Here is a 15,056-nt window from a genome sequence, read left to right as displayed (position 1 = left end):
TATCAAGAAGGGTCACATACATGCTGGCTCAGATAAATGACCAGGTCTGGGTTTCAGCTCAGGGTGGAGTCTGTGACTCTCAGAAAAGATAGACCTAAACATGAGAACAGCAGGACAAAGGGTGGGGAGAAAAAGCATAAGATATTTTTTTTATGTTCTACCACATGAGATCCTCATTCTTTCAGCTATGTAAAAAAAACTCCATGACTCCTGATTTTAGGTTCATCATTTATAAAAATCAGGTTCACAATCGTTCCTATCCTGAGTGGGTATTTGATGAATCAAGTGAAAGACACAATTCTATACATCAGTGCCCAAGAGTTCAGCTAAGAACAGTCTTTCTCAGAAGCAGGAAGCCTACACAGCAGATAAGTTAGAGAAAATAATGAGACACTCTAAGAATTTTAATGCAGCCTTAAAGCCTTATGACTTATTACCAATGGATTAGATATTATTAAAAAAATAACAAACCTATACCCTGCCATATTAGGGCCATCTAACCAGGTATTTCACCTAAGTCCACAGACCAACTTGAAGCCCATTGATAACCACTTTGCAACCCAAGAACACCTCCCTAAGCTGTCATCATGCGAAGATATATAAGAATCTTAGGCATAGAAGAGTCTTAGGAACCTCAGCAGGAATTGAGAAGAACATTAATTAAGGAGTTGAAAACCTGATGAGAGATACTCGAAGATACAGTGATTCAGACTAAATGAAAATTAAGAATAGTACTCAATTGAAAATTTTCCATGGAATTTGCCATTGTAGTTCTATGATATTTCAATTCTCTAATGAATGTGTAACTAAATCAAATGATATTTTTAGTACTGATTGGCTACAGTGTAATTTAAATCATTATTATGAATTTACTTATGCTCATGACATCATTCATGTCTTCGTTATTGATGAGGAAGGAACACAAACATAACAGTGTGAGTGAATTTCTAAGAGTATATAAAATTGAAGTATTGATCATAACCAAAGTGAACTATCTATTGTGCTACATATAATACATTACTTCTTATGGGCATGTGGTATTGAGAACTAAAGAGAAGACATCTTTGGCCCAAGTCCACAGAGCTCCCCAAAGTGACACTACAGGATTATTTCTATTCTTGCTGAAGAATAATCCTGTAACACCACAACAGAAAGAAAATTGTCTATTGTGGGCTCAAGGAAGTAGAAACACCAACATCTCCCTGATCACCTCTTCTAACATTTACTTCATGAAGATTCAAAGCCAGGTAGCCACAAAAATACCCGACTTTTTTGTACTATGTGTTTATGTGAAGTAGTACTCTCAACATGATGATTTCAAAATTCCAAATAATCAGCTGGAAAACATTTAGGATGTATATATTACAGTATCAAATATTAAAGAAACGTGGAAACATGTCATTCTTTTTTCCACCTTTATTAAATTGAGTATTTCTTATTTACATTTCAAATGTTATTCCCTTTTCCAGTTACCAGGCCAACATCCCCCTCCCCCTCCCCTTCCTTATGGGTGTTCCCCTCCCAACCCTCCCCCCATTACCGCCCTCCCCCCAAGAATCCTGTTCACTGGGGGTCCAGCCTTGGCAGGACCGAGGGCTTCCCCTTCCACTGGTGCCCTTACTAGGCTAGTCATTGCTACCTATGAGGTCAGAGTCCAGGGTCAGTCCATGTATAGTCTTTGGAAGCTCTGGTTCGTTGGCATTGAGACATGTCATTCTTTTTTTTTTTTCTTTTCTTTTCTTTTTTTTTTTCCGGGGCTGGGGACTGAACCCAGGGCCTTGCGCTTCCTAGGCAAGCGCTCTACCACTGAGCTAAATCCCCAACCCCCAAGACATGTCATTCTTAATGTAAAAAGAAGCAAGCAAATGGATCTCATTACCATGCAGAACTGCCTTCATGTTTAATAAATGGTAAATTTACATCGATAAGAAGAACAAGCTTGTTAACCCACTTGCATGGAGTGTGGAGAGCTTCACATCTTTAATGGAAGAGGTGTTGACAGTTGGCGACTTCACAGGGAGAAGAGTAACATTTCTAGGATAAGTGGTCCCCATCCTTTTCTTCTCTTTCTTTCTCTTTCTTTCTTTCCTTCTTTCTTTCTTTCTTTCTTTCTTTCTTTCTTTCTTTCTTTCTTTCTTTCTTTCCTTCCTTCCTTCCTTTCTTCTTCCTTCCTTTCTTTCTTTCTTTCTTTCTTTCTTTCCTTCCTTCCTTCCTTTCTTCTTCCTTTCTTTCTTTCTTTCTTTCTTCCTTCCTTCCTTCCCTTCCTTCCTTCCTTCCTTCCTTCCTTCCTTCCTTCCTTCCTTCCTTTCTTCTTTCTTTCTTCCTTTCTTTCTTTCTTCCTTTCTTTCTTTCTTTCTTTCTTTCTTCCTTCCTTCCTTCCTTCCCTTCCTTCCTTCCTTCCTTCCTTCCTTCCTTCCTTCCTTCTTTCCTTCTGTCCTTTTCTTTCTTCATTTTGAGTCAGCATTTTACTATATAGCCATTCTAGCATGGAACGGACTATGTAGATCAGAATCAAATGGTACTCACAGAAATCTGACTGCCTCTGCCTCTTGAGGTTTTAGGATAAAGGTGTGACCTCCTGACCTCTATATTCAATTAAAATACTGACCACTGATGGTTTAGTTTCACTAGAAATGGGCTTGTATTCATTGAAGACGTTCACTGGCATCCTGTTTCCTGAAATGTCTGGTGTAGAAGAGAACAGGAGAAAAGCCTGTGCTAAATGAGGAAGTTGCCTTATCTGTTCCTTCAATGGGGCTTCTGAGTCAGTGCATCTTGACTAGTTCCCATACTTTGCTCTGAACAGAGAGAGAGCACAGCCTGCTCAATAAGAAAAACACAGTTTATGGTCTTTACATTTTATTTCATGTTTTACCCACCCCTTATTTTCTAAAAGGAATTTGAATTGAGAAAGACATATATTTCCAAGCTTATAATCTCTACAAAGTACAGAATACATTATAATCTTGAATTATGATTAACTGTTAATTTTGAACAGGACTTCTGGCAGACAAGTGGCATGTGTTAGTCTTATTTAGTCCTGAAGCATTGATCTTAGTGTCAACACATTGCAGGGGTTTTCCAAACATTTCCTGAATGACTATTAAGCTTCCTACACATTCACAACCCTCTGTTTTTCTCCAGCTCCCATCTCTGATTTAAGTAACTTCCGGTTTTCTGTTTCTTCATATTCTGTCTCTAGATCTCAATTGTTGTAGTACCATAGTCCAAAACCAGAGGAGGTTGGCTGGATCCAGGCTGACTCAGTTCTCTCACTCCACTCCCACCCTTCACATGTGTTTGGCCTTCTGAGCCAGCATCTAGCTTGAGCACAGCAGTGCTGAGTCATGCTGAGTAATGCTGAGCCTTAGGGTGTGTGGCCAGATGTTTGCAGCTGTGAGTGATCAGTGCTATCTGGGTCTCCAGGAAGAAGTCCACAGGGAAGGTGGAAAGAAAAGAAGTTTGCTATCTGAAAAAAAAAAAAAAACCCACAACCTCCACCAGCATCATGAAGAAAAGTAAACCCTGCCATGCTGTGTGACATAACCGAAAATATTTTATTTTCTGGTTAAAAATTCTCATGATACTTATTAGACGTCATAAAACAATCAGTTTTTGGAAATGAAAGCTAATTTAGTCTCATACCTAGAAGCAACACATTTTAGTATACACACACACACACACACACACAAACCACACACACACACACACACACACACACACAGAGTTCTGTTCATGAAATATGCAGTAGTCAATGCAGTAGTCAATCAAATGCTATTAGAAGAGTAGGGTTATTGGACTTGTACTAGGTAGTTCGTAAACAAGTTCTCAGGTACCCTGTATTCTAGCACTGAGCCTTAGTTTAGGTTAGAATCAGTATTGTAAATGCTGGATAAGTAGAATTCTACCATTCTCACTCCACTGTGAACATGAGAGATACTCATCAGGGTGTAGGGATACCCCTAGAAAGACAGGTGATACTTTGGGGTGCAAATGCATATTTGGAGGAAGAAAAGGAAGCACCTAGTCCTTCTTGGTTACTGTAGAGGCCACCGCTTCTGTACCAAAGGCTTTCTCTGCATAGATGTATTTCCTCTGATTGTGCCGACATCACAGTTTCCTCTCCTCAAAGAAAATGTACACTTCTTCCAGCTAAAAAGTCATGGCTTCTAAGCTACTAGTTGCCATCTGTGAGGGATGTCCTGACATTGTTTTGACTAAAGGTCTAATATATAGAAAAGTTCCAAAATAATTTCCAATTTCTCTAATTTCCAATCTAGTAGAATTTGCCAGGCATTTCTGAGGTCATGACTGTAATGAACACAGGCTTGGAGAGAGGTCAGCACAAAGTTACTACTTATTCAGCCTCAAAATTCTTATACCATACATACTCCAGTTTAGAAATTAGCATGTGTTAGTGTGAGCATGAGTGTGTGCAATCATGGCAGGCATCCTGCAATATGTATAAATTATGAGACCAGCATTGTTCCCACAGCTCAGCTATGACTTTTATTCATGTCCTTTAGGGAAAGGAGGGCCGTGGCCTGGGGAAAGCATGTTAGAATCAAAATATCTCTAGGGTAGCCAATAGGAAACAGTTCTTTTCTGCAGCTTCCTACTGGGCCAGTTCCTTAATTATTAACTTTTAAATCATATATCAGATTTAATAAGATTACAGACAGTTAAAAGTCCCTTGTTTTGAAACCATTTTAACTGCTTCCCAATATTTTGAGCCCTTCTTTGATCATTTGGGTGGGTTGTTTGTTTTCTTTTCTAAAAAGAATTACATCTCAGTTGATTTTGAGAGTGTGATTTATTTATTTCCTTGACTCTGTGGTCTTCATAAATTATATTGACACTGTATACTTGAAAATTTTGGTAATAGCCTCCCATTTATAGTAATATCTATAAACTTTTATGTATATTTCATGAAATGTATTTTATCAGGCTTTCCTAAGCCAGATCCTCAAACACTCTCCCATAGCTCATTGTTCTTATCTACTCATGAAGGAGCAATGATGGGACAAAGAAAGCAGGAGCCCAAACACTCTGACTTCTCCCTCCCCCATCCCCATCTCAGGGAGGCCCCAACCTTGACTCAGCTCTGTGCAGCTCTGGTCCTTATCTGTCACCACAGTCTCTGACCCCACCCATACTGTCAGCAGCCCAAGTTTCAGAAGAAGAAAAAGAACAGTTTTTTCTATCTCTATTCATTAAAATAAAACAAAATTAAAATAAAACCCTAAGCACCTAGACAGAGAAGAAAAAATGAAGAGAAAGAAGAGAGAGAAAAAAAGAAAGAAGAAGATGGAGGAAAGAAAATCGGTCTAGTGAGAAACTGTAACACACGCTTGAGTGAGGCTGAATTATTGAGAATTGTTCTCTTGGTACCTTGGTCTAGGATCCTGAAAAAGGAAAGCTCCTTCCCTTTGTGGATGTCTTAGATTCAATAAACTAGATGCTGAGATGACTTACTTTCAGAATAACTTTTCTGTACTATAAAGTGTGGGGCTAGAACCATCATTAAATATTGCCAATGTCAGGGACAATGAGCCCAGGGTCTCAGTTTCTCACAAAGCCTACTGGTGGTGACCTTGCTAAAGGAAAGGGTCTGGTCATTGTTAAGGTGTTTTTTATTTAATCTCTGCTTACTTGGCCAATCCTCATATCTTTCTCTTTTCCTACAGAGATGTGAGTTTACAGTTTAGGAATTACCCTAAGCTGTAGCTTTTACCTAGGACACTGCAAATGCTGAAGAGGCATGCCTAGCCAAGATATACTATTTTTCCTTTTTCTTAGGTTTCAGAAATTGCCAAATTGAAAATTTACCAAATTCACTTTGCAAGCTACAAGTATGGATGGACCCTAAGCATACAATTAAACCTTTTAAAAATCATATTTAGCCATAGAATTTTAATCTCTGTACATCAGTATGGCTTTTGAACCAACTTTATTTAGAAATTATTTAAATATTTAGTTAGTATGTACTTAAGAGGGGCTATATTTGAATAAAGTTCACCATTATTAATTGAAATAATTAGCTAGCTAAAACAAAGCATTTTGCCAATTTCCCAAGGTATAAACTGAAGCAGTATAAACTAAAGGGAAATATTGAAAATAAAAAGTATCCACCTACCCTAATAAGAGTGTCTGTTTTACTATGCCAGAGTGTTCGGATAAGTTGTTCTTGGTTTATAAAATACACAGGTAAAATTATTTAACATAAAAAGATAAGAGTTCTCTGGAATTTGAATCATGAGAATGGACAACTTTATTTACTCAAGGACTCAAGTTAAAAAAGAATGCCATGAAGATGACAAGCAAATGGGCTACTATGGGATACTGTAAAAATGCAGAAAATTGTTTTATGTGGAAGGTATGAGACCTTCCTGTCAATGAGAAAGTAAAAATGGGATTAAGAAACAGTCTGACTTGTTTTGCTTGAATTTAAATAATGACAATAAATTATAGTTTAATAAAGATGTAATAGTCTTAGACAAGTGACTCATCTCTTTGTTCTTGCCTGAACAAGTAACATGACTTATATGGTCACATTTTATTATTTTTGCTTTGGAGAAACTGCTTAAATGTTTTACACTTCTACATATCAGTTTGTTTATGTTTACTGTATTGTACAATAAATATAGCAATACTGTATAACATTAAAATATGCCAAAGAAGCCAAGAAATTAAAGGAACTATTTGGGAGAATATAGGACATTTATGCCTTTTTTCACGTTACCAGGTTCAAGTATAAATTTCAAGTTCAATAGCTGCAGGAAAAGGAGAATACCTGGCTGACTATGGTTTTCTATTTTCTCTTCCTAGTAACAACTCTCTTGGTAATTAAGAGTCATACGCTTCTCTGGTTTTTCAGTGTGACCCCAGAGGTCAGTCAAGCAGTTGTCTGCTCTGAAGGGAAAAGGGAGGGAACTCAGTCTAAGAATAAGACATGTCTGTCCCTACAACTCACCTTCGAATAACGAGGTTGGTGCATGAAGTGTCCCTGACATTGTCCATGGCATGTTCCTTGAAAGGGTAGAGGCTTTCTGTAGGGTTGCCACCTGGCTGCCACTAGTATGTAAGTCATTCCTGGTTAATAAAACACCTAAGAGAATTATTCTATCCAGTTTATTGCTGTTCTGGGAATATGAATGGAGACACACAACGGAAGCAGAGTAGGTGACCATTTCTTTTAAAGAAGAATTGCAAAACATTTTTTCCTGTTCAGAAACTTCTCTCACAATTTTTCAATTTTAAAACTATTTATGATGAAGAACATCTATAGAGTCTATTTTTTTCTTGGATAACACTGAAACACTTTTGATGAAGGGCCTATTTTACTGCATACAATACTTTTAAAAGTTTTCCATACTAATAACATCTAAAATTAGCACAGCATTTGATTCTTTCTTTTAAAAACATTGTTGCAACCATAAGGATTGAATCCATTCCCAGAGCTTTGCCCATTGCATTGTTTGAGGATTTCAGGCTTGGGTTTTGAGACAATGGTCTTGTTGTGCTCTCAGGCTGACAGTCAGCTGTTTTGTCTGTTCAGTCTTAAACTTGAATAATCAAATATCTTTCTCAACCTAGAGTTATATTTTCCTAGACTGTCTGTAAGAAAAACTTAAATTGGACCCACAGAATTTTTTAAAAATGTTATGCTCTAGTTGTTTCAGATATCCTTCCTCTCAGTCTGTATGAAGTAGATATTATAGTTACTGTTGGTCTTCCAGTTAATCTAATGTGTTTATAAGACAGTACATGCAATGTCACATCAAACATAGCTATTTTAATATGTATAAGGTAACTACATCCATATTCTAGTCAATCCTATACATATACTTCTATGTACATTATTTTGTAGTTAATAGTTTGCCAAATTAGTCTATGTCATGGAAAGATAAGTTCACATCTATATTGGCCGTGGGCTAGAATCTGTGCCCAAAAGATAATGTAGAGTAAAAACGGAGAGTGGGGCAGAGATTCAATGGTTTGTAATAATGCCAACTTGGGAAGACTTTGAACTAGATAAAGCTTCTGTGATAATAGGAGAAAGAAGTGGAGAGGTGTTCTCATGTGTCAGAAATGGCTGTGTTATATACATAAGGAATCATCATAAAAGTCAAGGTAAGCCAAAAGTTATAGAGAAGATCCTCTGGGTAAATTTGGACCACAAAGTTTGAGACACAGAAGCCACATTGCTAAATGAAAAACAGGTACTAGCACTTGGGCCCCAGAATATAAACAAATGTAAAAAATAAATTGGACTAAACTAAACAAAATGAAGGAAGAGAAACTCTTAGGGTTATTAGGAGCACAGGGAGTGATAGAGGAAGTAAAAGAAAAATGCAGGCAGAACGGGCCACAGGCAGGATGGAGGAGAACTCTCCTGTAGATAGAAAGCCGAATCGTGAACAAATCTGGATCCTTCCTCCCTTGTTCAACAGTTCTCTCACCTTATAGTTATACCACTTTTGTGACTTTGTCCCCTCCTTTAAATGCAGGGTGGATAATGATAACTGTCTTACCAGACGCAGACTAAATAGGATGGTGTAAAACTACCCTTCCTGCACGTGGATGCAGTTAAACACATACACGTTTAGGCTTCTAATTTCAGGTCTAATATTTAAGAGATAGCTAGTAATCCCAAGAAGAGAGTAGAAACTAAGTACACTAGCCATACTTCACCTATAACAAACACTGACTATTTACAAATGTTTCTCAAGGTTATTGATGCATCAACTCCCTCATTCCTCAGTTGGATCACAAGGGCTAGTTTAAAGTTGTTACCGTTTCATGTGAAATATGTATATGACAATAAGCAAGGAAAGAGCTCAGAGCAATGTAACCAACGGAGCCAAAATCCATAGAGGATTGGTCAGAGGACTCTCTAGAAGCATAGAACGTGAACTTGTTATATCCATCTTCTCTACAATGTCATTCCCTGTTGTAGTTTTGATGAGTCTTCAGACCCATTGTCAATCCTTTGCTCCTGTATTCATCTGCTAGATGCAACTATGTATGATTCGCGTCTGCTTGGAGTAACATATATCTAGGAGATATAGTTATAAACCACATATCCCAAGAAAAGGAGAAGTAGATGTAATGTGGACATTTCTGTGTTCACAGCACAAATTCCTTTTTCTTGACCTGAATGGTAAAGTTATTTTAGATTGGAAAGTTTTTCCTATAGTGGGCTAAGCTCTTCTCTCTATGCTTGTTGGAAAATGTGACGAGAGAGCTGAGTGTTATACTGGAAGTTTACAAGGAAGAGTAGAAAATGAAAAGAGAATAAGCGAAACAGAGACAGTTTTCGCTGAGGAGGAGCCAAGAAGAAAGAAGGCCTCCATATCTAATATGTATTATCATAAACACAGTGTACAGTTATCACTGACCCTCCCATGACCTGGCTCCGCCCATGAGGGCCATGGGTCAGGCTGGCCAATGACTTCAAAGAATTGTGCAGAACAAAGGGTCAGAGCATTGTCTGTGAAACATAAAAGGCCACCATTTCTAGCAGCAGCATGCACTTGCTTCTGACACTTCTGTGGTCACCAGCAACCTCCCAGACTTGACATCATGGTGAACTTTACTGCTGAGGAAAAGAGCCTCATCAATGGCCTATGGAGTAAAGTGAATGTTGAGGAGGTTGGTGGTGAAGCCTTGGGAAGGTAAGAATTGGCTGTTGATGCATCTGGGAGAAGGATGAATAGTTCCTTGGACAAGGAGCTAGGAGTCAAGAATTCTGAGGATTTCTGATTTTTCTACTTGTTTTTCTTCACTTCACAGACTTCTCGTTGTGTACCCATGGACCCAGAGATTCTTTGACAGCTTTGGGAACTTGTCCTCTGCCTCTGCCATAATGGGTAACCCAAGAGTCAAAGCCCATGGCAAGAAGGTGCTGACTGCTTTTGGAGAAACCATTAAGAACCTAGACAACCTCAAGTCTGCCTTGGCCAAGCTCAGTGAACTGCACTGTGACAAGCTACATGTTGATCCTGAGAACTTCAAAGTGAGTCTAGGGCAAGCTCACAAGTTTATTTTGGGTTTGTCTTAGGGGCAAAATAGAAGCTGACAATATGAGTTGGGAGTGCTTACCTAGCTGTCACAGCTCATTGGTCTAGGCAGAGTGTCAGGGAATGGCTGTAAGAAATTAGTTTATAGGCATTTAGAAAATTTTGTCATGATAGAATTTTGTTGGCCTGATTGTGGAGAGTAGAGTGAAAGAATAGCAGATCTGTGCAAGGAGAAGTAGAATTGGGAGAGGAAAAATACCTTAACTTTCTGTGGGTCCTATTAATGCTGAAGAAAAGATTTCGGAGACAACTTAAAGATGGAATTTCTCAATCAACATACAAAACTATATTAAATTCCCAAATGAATATCATGACAAATGGAGGCTTGTTCTTACATTTGGTGGTAGTTTTACAATTCCACCAAGAGCAGTTGTAGCATAGAAATTCTATATATCAGATATTAGACAACTGGAGGATGAGAATAACAAGACAGGCAAATAGATACGGTGGGAATGTGAATTCAGGCAGGGCAGTGGTGAGTGGGGAGAGAGGGGTACAATAGAGAAATGGAACCTATCCCCTCAGAGATGATTGAGAGAACTTTGAAGCTGAATGTGTTAAAGAGTATAGGTTCAAAATATTTCTTTGCTTTTTAAGAATATTTTTTGACTCTTCATTTAACATACCAATCTTTTTCTTGTCTTCCTGTCAACAGCTCTTGGGTAATGTGCTGGTGATTGTTCTGGCTAGTCACTTCGGCAATGAATTCACGGCTGAGGTACAGGCTGCCTGGCAGAAGTTGGTGGCTGGGGTGGCCACTGCTCTGTCCCATAAGTACCACTGAGCCCTTTCTCTAGCTGTCCAGCAATCCTGTGTGTCCCCTCTGCCCTCTTTCTTCACATGAGTACTGGACTGGTCCTTGAAAGGACAGCATGTTTAATAAAGATCATTCTTCCTGGTAATCAAAAATTCATTTTGTCTTGTCTTTTTTTCTACTTTTATGCTAACGATACCTATTTGATGTGTTTGTGGAAGAGAGGAAGACACAGGCATTTCTTCGAAAACTGTAGGAACTCAATCGAGAAACATAGATGCCATAGAAGGCTTCTATAGGGCCAAGGAAAGTCTAAAGCTGGGAAAGAGTTCTCAAAGAGAAGAAAGAAATTTAGTGGAGAAGGAATTGTGTATGGAACATATGAAAATTTATTATAGAGGGTGAAGAAAAGGGTGACAGGTAATATCTGGCATCAGGTTGTGATATCACATTACCATTAAGGAAAAGCTTTCATGAGATCCAAGATCTAAGACAGAATTAACATTCTTCTAAAAAGCATTTATGGGATAACCAATTGGTGTGCTCCACCCTGGTGAAGACACTTGCTCCAGCTCTCAGCATCCTGTAGTTGCCTGTAATTCTGTGTGTATGTTTGATGTCTCATGGGCTATCCCCCACCCATTTTAGCAAATGTGCATCACAGCAAACTTCCTGGTCTTTTGGCTCTTACAATCTTTTGTTTTTCTTCTGAAGTATTCCCTGAACTTTAAGTGGGAGAGTCTTTTGTAGATGTATCCACTGGGGTTAGGCTCCAGAACTCTGAAGTTTGAATGATTGTGGATTTCTGTAATTGTCTTCATCTATTGCAAAGAGTGTTCTTCATGAAAAAAGACTATAATTTATACATATACGAATACACATAAACATATATGCATATACATACATGCATACAACAATGACAAAATGGAATGGCAAAAGAAAAGGGAGATATGCTGTAACTATTATAATTTCAAAAAGTTTCACAAATTTATTATTTTAAGTGATGACTCTGCATGTATCTCTATACTTATGTTTGAATATATGAAGGGGGATGCTACTGAGACCAAAGCTACTGCTTCCCCTTAGACCTGGAGTTCAGGTGGTAATGATGGTAGATCTGTATACATTACTACCATCTCACACATGTCTTATGTTAAATATATAGTTGGTTTTCTCTCAGACTATATTTTCTTTACTGTCATACCACTATATAGAAGGATCCAAGAAATTATTAGAGCTATTATTAGAAAATAAAACCTAGAGATAATTTTCCTAATGTTTAAGTCTGTCCCAGCTGTGACAAGGCATGTGGACTGAATGGAAATATCCCTGCCACTTCCAGAGCCTGGTTGAAGCAATCTGAAAGATCAGTCCTTCAGCTATTTTGGTACTTAACCGTTGGCACAAAAAAGGCTGAACCTGTAGGAATGCACAGTGCTTAGTGACTGACTGCAGAAACAGTGTATACACATGGTGGAAAATGCCATGTTACAAACAGTAGATTCCTCCATGTAATATATATTTTATAGAACATATACTAGTACAGTGAAGATAAATGCAGAAGCATATTATACTATACCACAGTCCTTTATTCCTACTTAGAAACTGCAAAGCAATGGGACTGCCTTCCCAGGGCTGTTGGGAACTAGGAAGATCATGGCCTAAATCTACAGAAAATACATGGCTTGTGAGTAAGAGGCATATTTCTGTCACTTAAGTCCGAAGTCACAGACCTACAAAGAGCCTCAGACTCACTGGGGCTTTCCCATCTTTGTCTATGCTTGAACTTCAGTCTACTAGTCCCTCTAAGTCTGAAACAAAAAGGAAAGATTGGAAAAGACACCCTTGCAAATCTCCTGTTGGGAGAAGGAACCAAACAGAAAGAAAGAAGGAAAGAAAGAGTAAATGCTGTGAAAACTGCAGCAGGAGGGCTCTTTTTCCCAGGCAGGGGGTCTACTTGACACTATCTTAGTAGGAATGCTATCTAAGTCTTACCCTCCTGGACCCCACCCCTTTCTTTCCCAGCCTGTTTTGACCAATAGTCTCAGAGTCCTGGGGGAGGGGAAGTGGGGAAAAGTTCAGGATGAAGAGTAAAAGGACAGGCCTTCAGTCTCTTAAACACACTTGCTTCTGCACACCTGAGATTATTTCCAAGCTTCTAGACCTCACACCATGGTTCACTTCACAGCTGAGGAGAAGGCTGCTATCATAAGCATATGGGAAAAAGTGGACTTGGAAAAACTTGGAGGAGAAACCCTGGGAAGGTAGGGTCAGAGACCAGGACTGGGGAGGAATGGAGGGAAATTGTCCTTGTGCATGGCAGAAATTTCCTCTAGAACAGTGGTGTTCAACCTTCCTAATAACCTTTAATATAGTTACTCATGTGATGACCCTAACCATAAACAATTATTTTAGTTGCTATTTCATAACTGTAATTTTGATACTGCTATGTAAATATCTGTCTTTTTTGATGGTGTTAGGTGACCCCAGTGAAAGGGTCTTTCTACTCTCAAAGGGGCCATGACATACATAGCTTGAAAAACCCTGTTCTAGGGGTTTGTGATATACTCTGACTTTTAAACTGCTATGTTTTAGGCTCCTCATTGTATATCCATGGACTCAGAGATTCTTTGACAAGTTTGGAAACCTCTCTTCTGCTCCGGCCATCATGGGTAATCCCCAGATCAGAGCCCATGGCAAGAAAGTGCTGGTGTCCCTAGGCTTGGCAGTTGAGAACATGGACAACCTCAAGGAGACCTTTGCTCATCTGAGTGAGCTGCACTGTGACAAGCTTCACGTGGATCCCGAGAACTTTAAGGTCACTTTGAGCACGCTTATGTGTTTAATTTAAATTTGACATGGGGAAAAGAATAAAAGTTAATGCCTTGTTTTGTTATGGTGGGCCAGATCTCAAAACATGCGGTTATAGATCTTGTGTCAACTAATTGCTAGAAACATTTGCAACTGCCCAGAAAAGTTTTTCAGACAGACATTTGCTGTCTCGGTAACTCAGCTGATGTAATGCCTCTCTGGGATATATGAATCCTGAGACTGGAACACTACTAACAAAGCACAAAGGGGCAGAGTCTTAGAGTTGGTTACAGAATCCTCCTCACTCTGTGTTTTATTTTAGAAGGTAGCACATACATGTAAGTGGAAGTAGCCCTTGAAATTGACATTTTGTTTTAGGGAAGGGAGAAATACCTCATTTTGTGGATTCTAATGATTGACACTTCAGGAAAGATAGAAGAGAAATTTTTGACAGATTTTTCCCAATTGGTTTGATAAACTTCCTAAAAAATGCTACAATTTTAATGAATAATATCATAAGTAGTGCATTCTTCCTTCATTATTGGAGACTTGAACTCCAGCAAACATGTTGTTACACTGAAATTGTGCATTTAGTGAAGCCAGGCCCTTGGTGAATGAGAAAAGGGGCAAGAGACAAAAATAGCAGACTGAAGAAATGTTAGGTGCAAGCAGGAGAGGATCTAATGAGCTCAAGGAGGGCAGGCCCTTGAGCAGTGAAATTGAGCCAACCTCCTCACTAGAGTGGATAGGTTGCTGGGGAGTCCTCAAGAAAGATAACTTACAAATACCATTTTTCCTATAAATTCTTTTCTGTATCTCCTTTTCTCATTTTTGTGTATCCTTTTGTGTTTCCTTTCACAGCTCCTGGGTAACGTGCTGGTGATTGTTCTTTCTTCTTACTTCGGCAAAGAATTCACAGCTGAGGTGCAGGCTGCCTGGCAGAAGCTGGTGGCTGGGGTGGCCACTGCTCTGTCCCACAAGTACCACTGAGCCCCTTCCCTGACTTCCAGCATTCTGCATATCCCCAGCTCTGTCCTACACATGACCACTCTGCTGGTCTCTGCAAGCAAGACTTCTACTTAATAAAGTCCATTCTCCTCAGTAATCCATGAGTCATATTTTGTCCTATCTGTTCCTTTTGTGTTTAAAGAAAAAAGACTGATGGACAGAAAGGAAGGGAGAGACACAGAAGTTTCTTTGAAAACTGTGTTGGCAGTTAGGAAAGGAGAGTAGATGTTATAGAATTTTTCTGGGGCCCCAGAAAAGATGAAAAGTTGGGGAAATTCTCATGTACAAATGCAAAGTGTTAATTCCCTGAAGAATAAATTGTGTGGCAGCCACGAAAAGCTAGTATATCGGGTGAAGAAAAGCATGGCAACTGATTGCCTGCTCTCTGTGATATGTGTCAT

At 38.9% G+C, this 15,056-nt stretch overlaps 2 protein-coding genes across 5 annotated transcripts in view; both read left to right on the top strand.

The window, feature by feature from the left end:
• The window catches only part of Hbe1 (hemoglobin subunit epsilon 1), a 177,272-nt gene extending 166,281 nt beyond the window's left edge, over positions 1–10,991 (top strand). For 3 of the 4 annotated variants that reach the window (XM_039106648.2, XM_039106650.2, XM_063285351.1), the window contains 2 exons: positions 9,796–10,018; positions 10,738–10,991. In XM_039106648.2, the coding sequence (XP_038962576.1) occupies positions 9,796–10,018; positions 10,738–10,866 (352 nt within the window). In that variant the 3' untranslated portion in view covers positions 10,867–10,991. Of the gene's footprint in view, positions 1–9,530; positions 9,678–9,795; positions 10,019–10,737 lie in introns of those variants that run through there. The other variant, NM_001008890.2, reaches the window with a different exon arrangement.
• Positions 10,992–13,008: 2,017 nt separating this feature from the next.
• Positions 13,009–14,637, top strand: Hbe2 (hemoglobin, epsilon 2). Its single transcript, NM_001024805.1, has 3 exons — positions 13,009–13,100; positions 13,432–13,654; positions 14,509–14,637. The coding sequence occupies exons 1-3, from the start codon at positions 13,009–13,011 to the stop codon at positions 14,635–14,637; spliced, it is 444 nt and encodes a 147-aa protein (NP_001019976.1).
• The last annotated feature ends 419 nt before the right edge of the window (positions 14,638–15,056 follow it).

Source organism: Rattus norvegicus, chromosome 1 (genome assembly GCF_036323735.1).
Source record: "Rattus norvegicus strain BN/NHsdMcwi chromosome 1, GRCr8, whole genome shotgun sequence".
Taxonomy (NCBI): domain Eukaryota; kingdom Metazoa; phylum Chordata; class Mammalia; order Rodentia; family Muridae; genus Rattus; species Rattus norvegicus.
Note: the sequence above shows the minus strand (reverse complement) of the source record. Positions and strands in the feature narration are given on the sequence as shown.

Excerpts from the sequence above, each read along its gene's own strand:
- Hbe2 (NM_001024805.1), top strand. The coding sequence starts at position 13,009 with ATGGTTCACTTCACAGCTGAGGAGAAGGCTGCTATCATAAGCATATGG. Across the intron at positions 13,101-13,431 it reads GGAGGAGAAACCCTGGGAAG|GCTCCTCATTGTATATCCAT; the intron begins GTAGGGTCAGAG and ends GCTATGTTTTAG. Across the intron at positions 13,655-14,508 it reads TGGATCCCGAGAACTTTAAG|CTCCTGGGTAACGTGCTGGT; the intron begins GTCACTTTGAGC and ends TTCCTTTCACAG.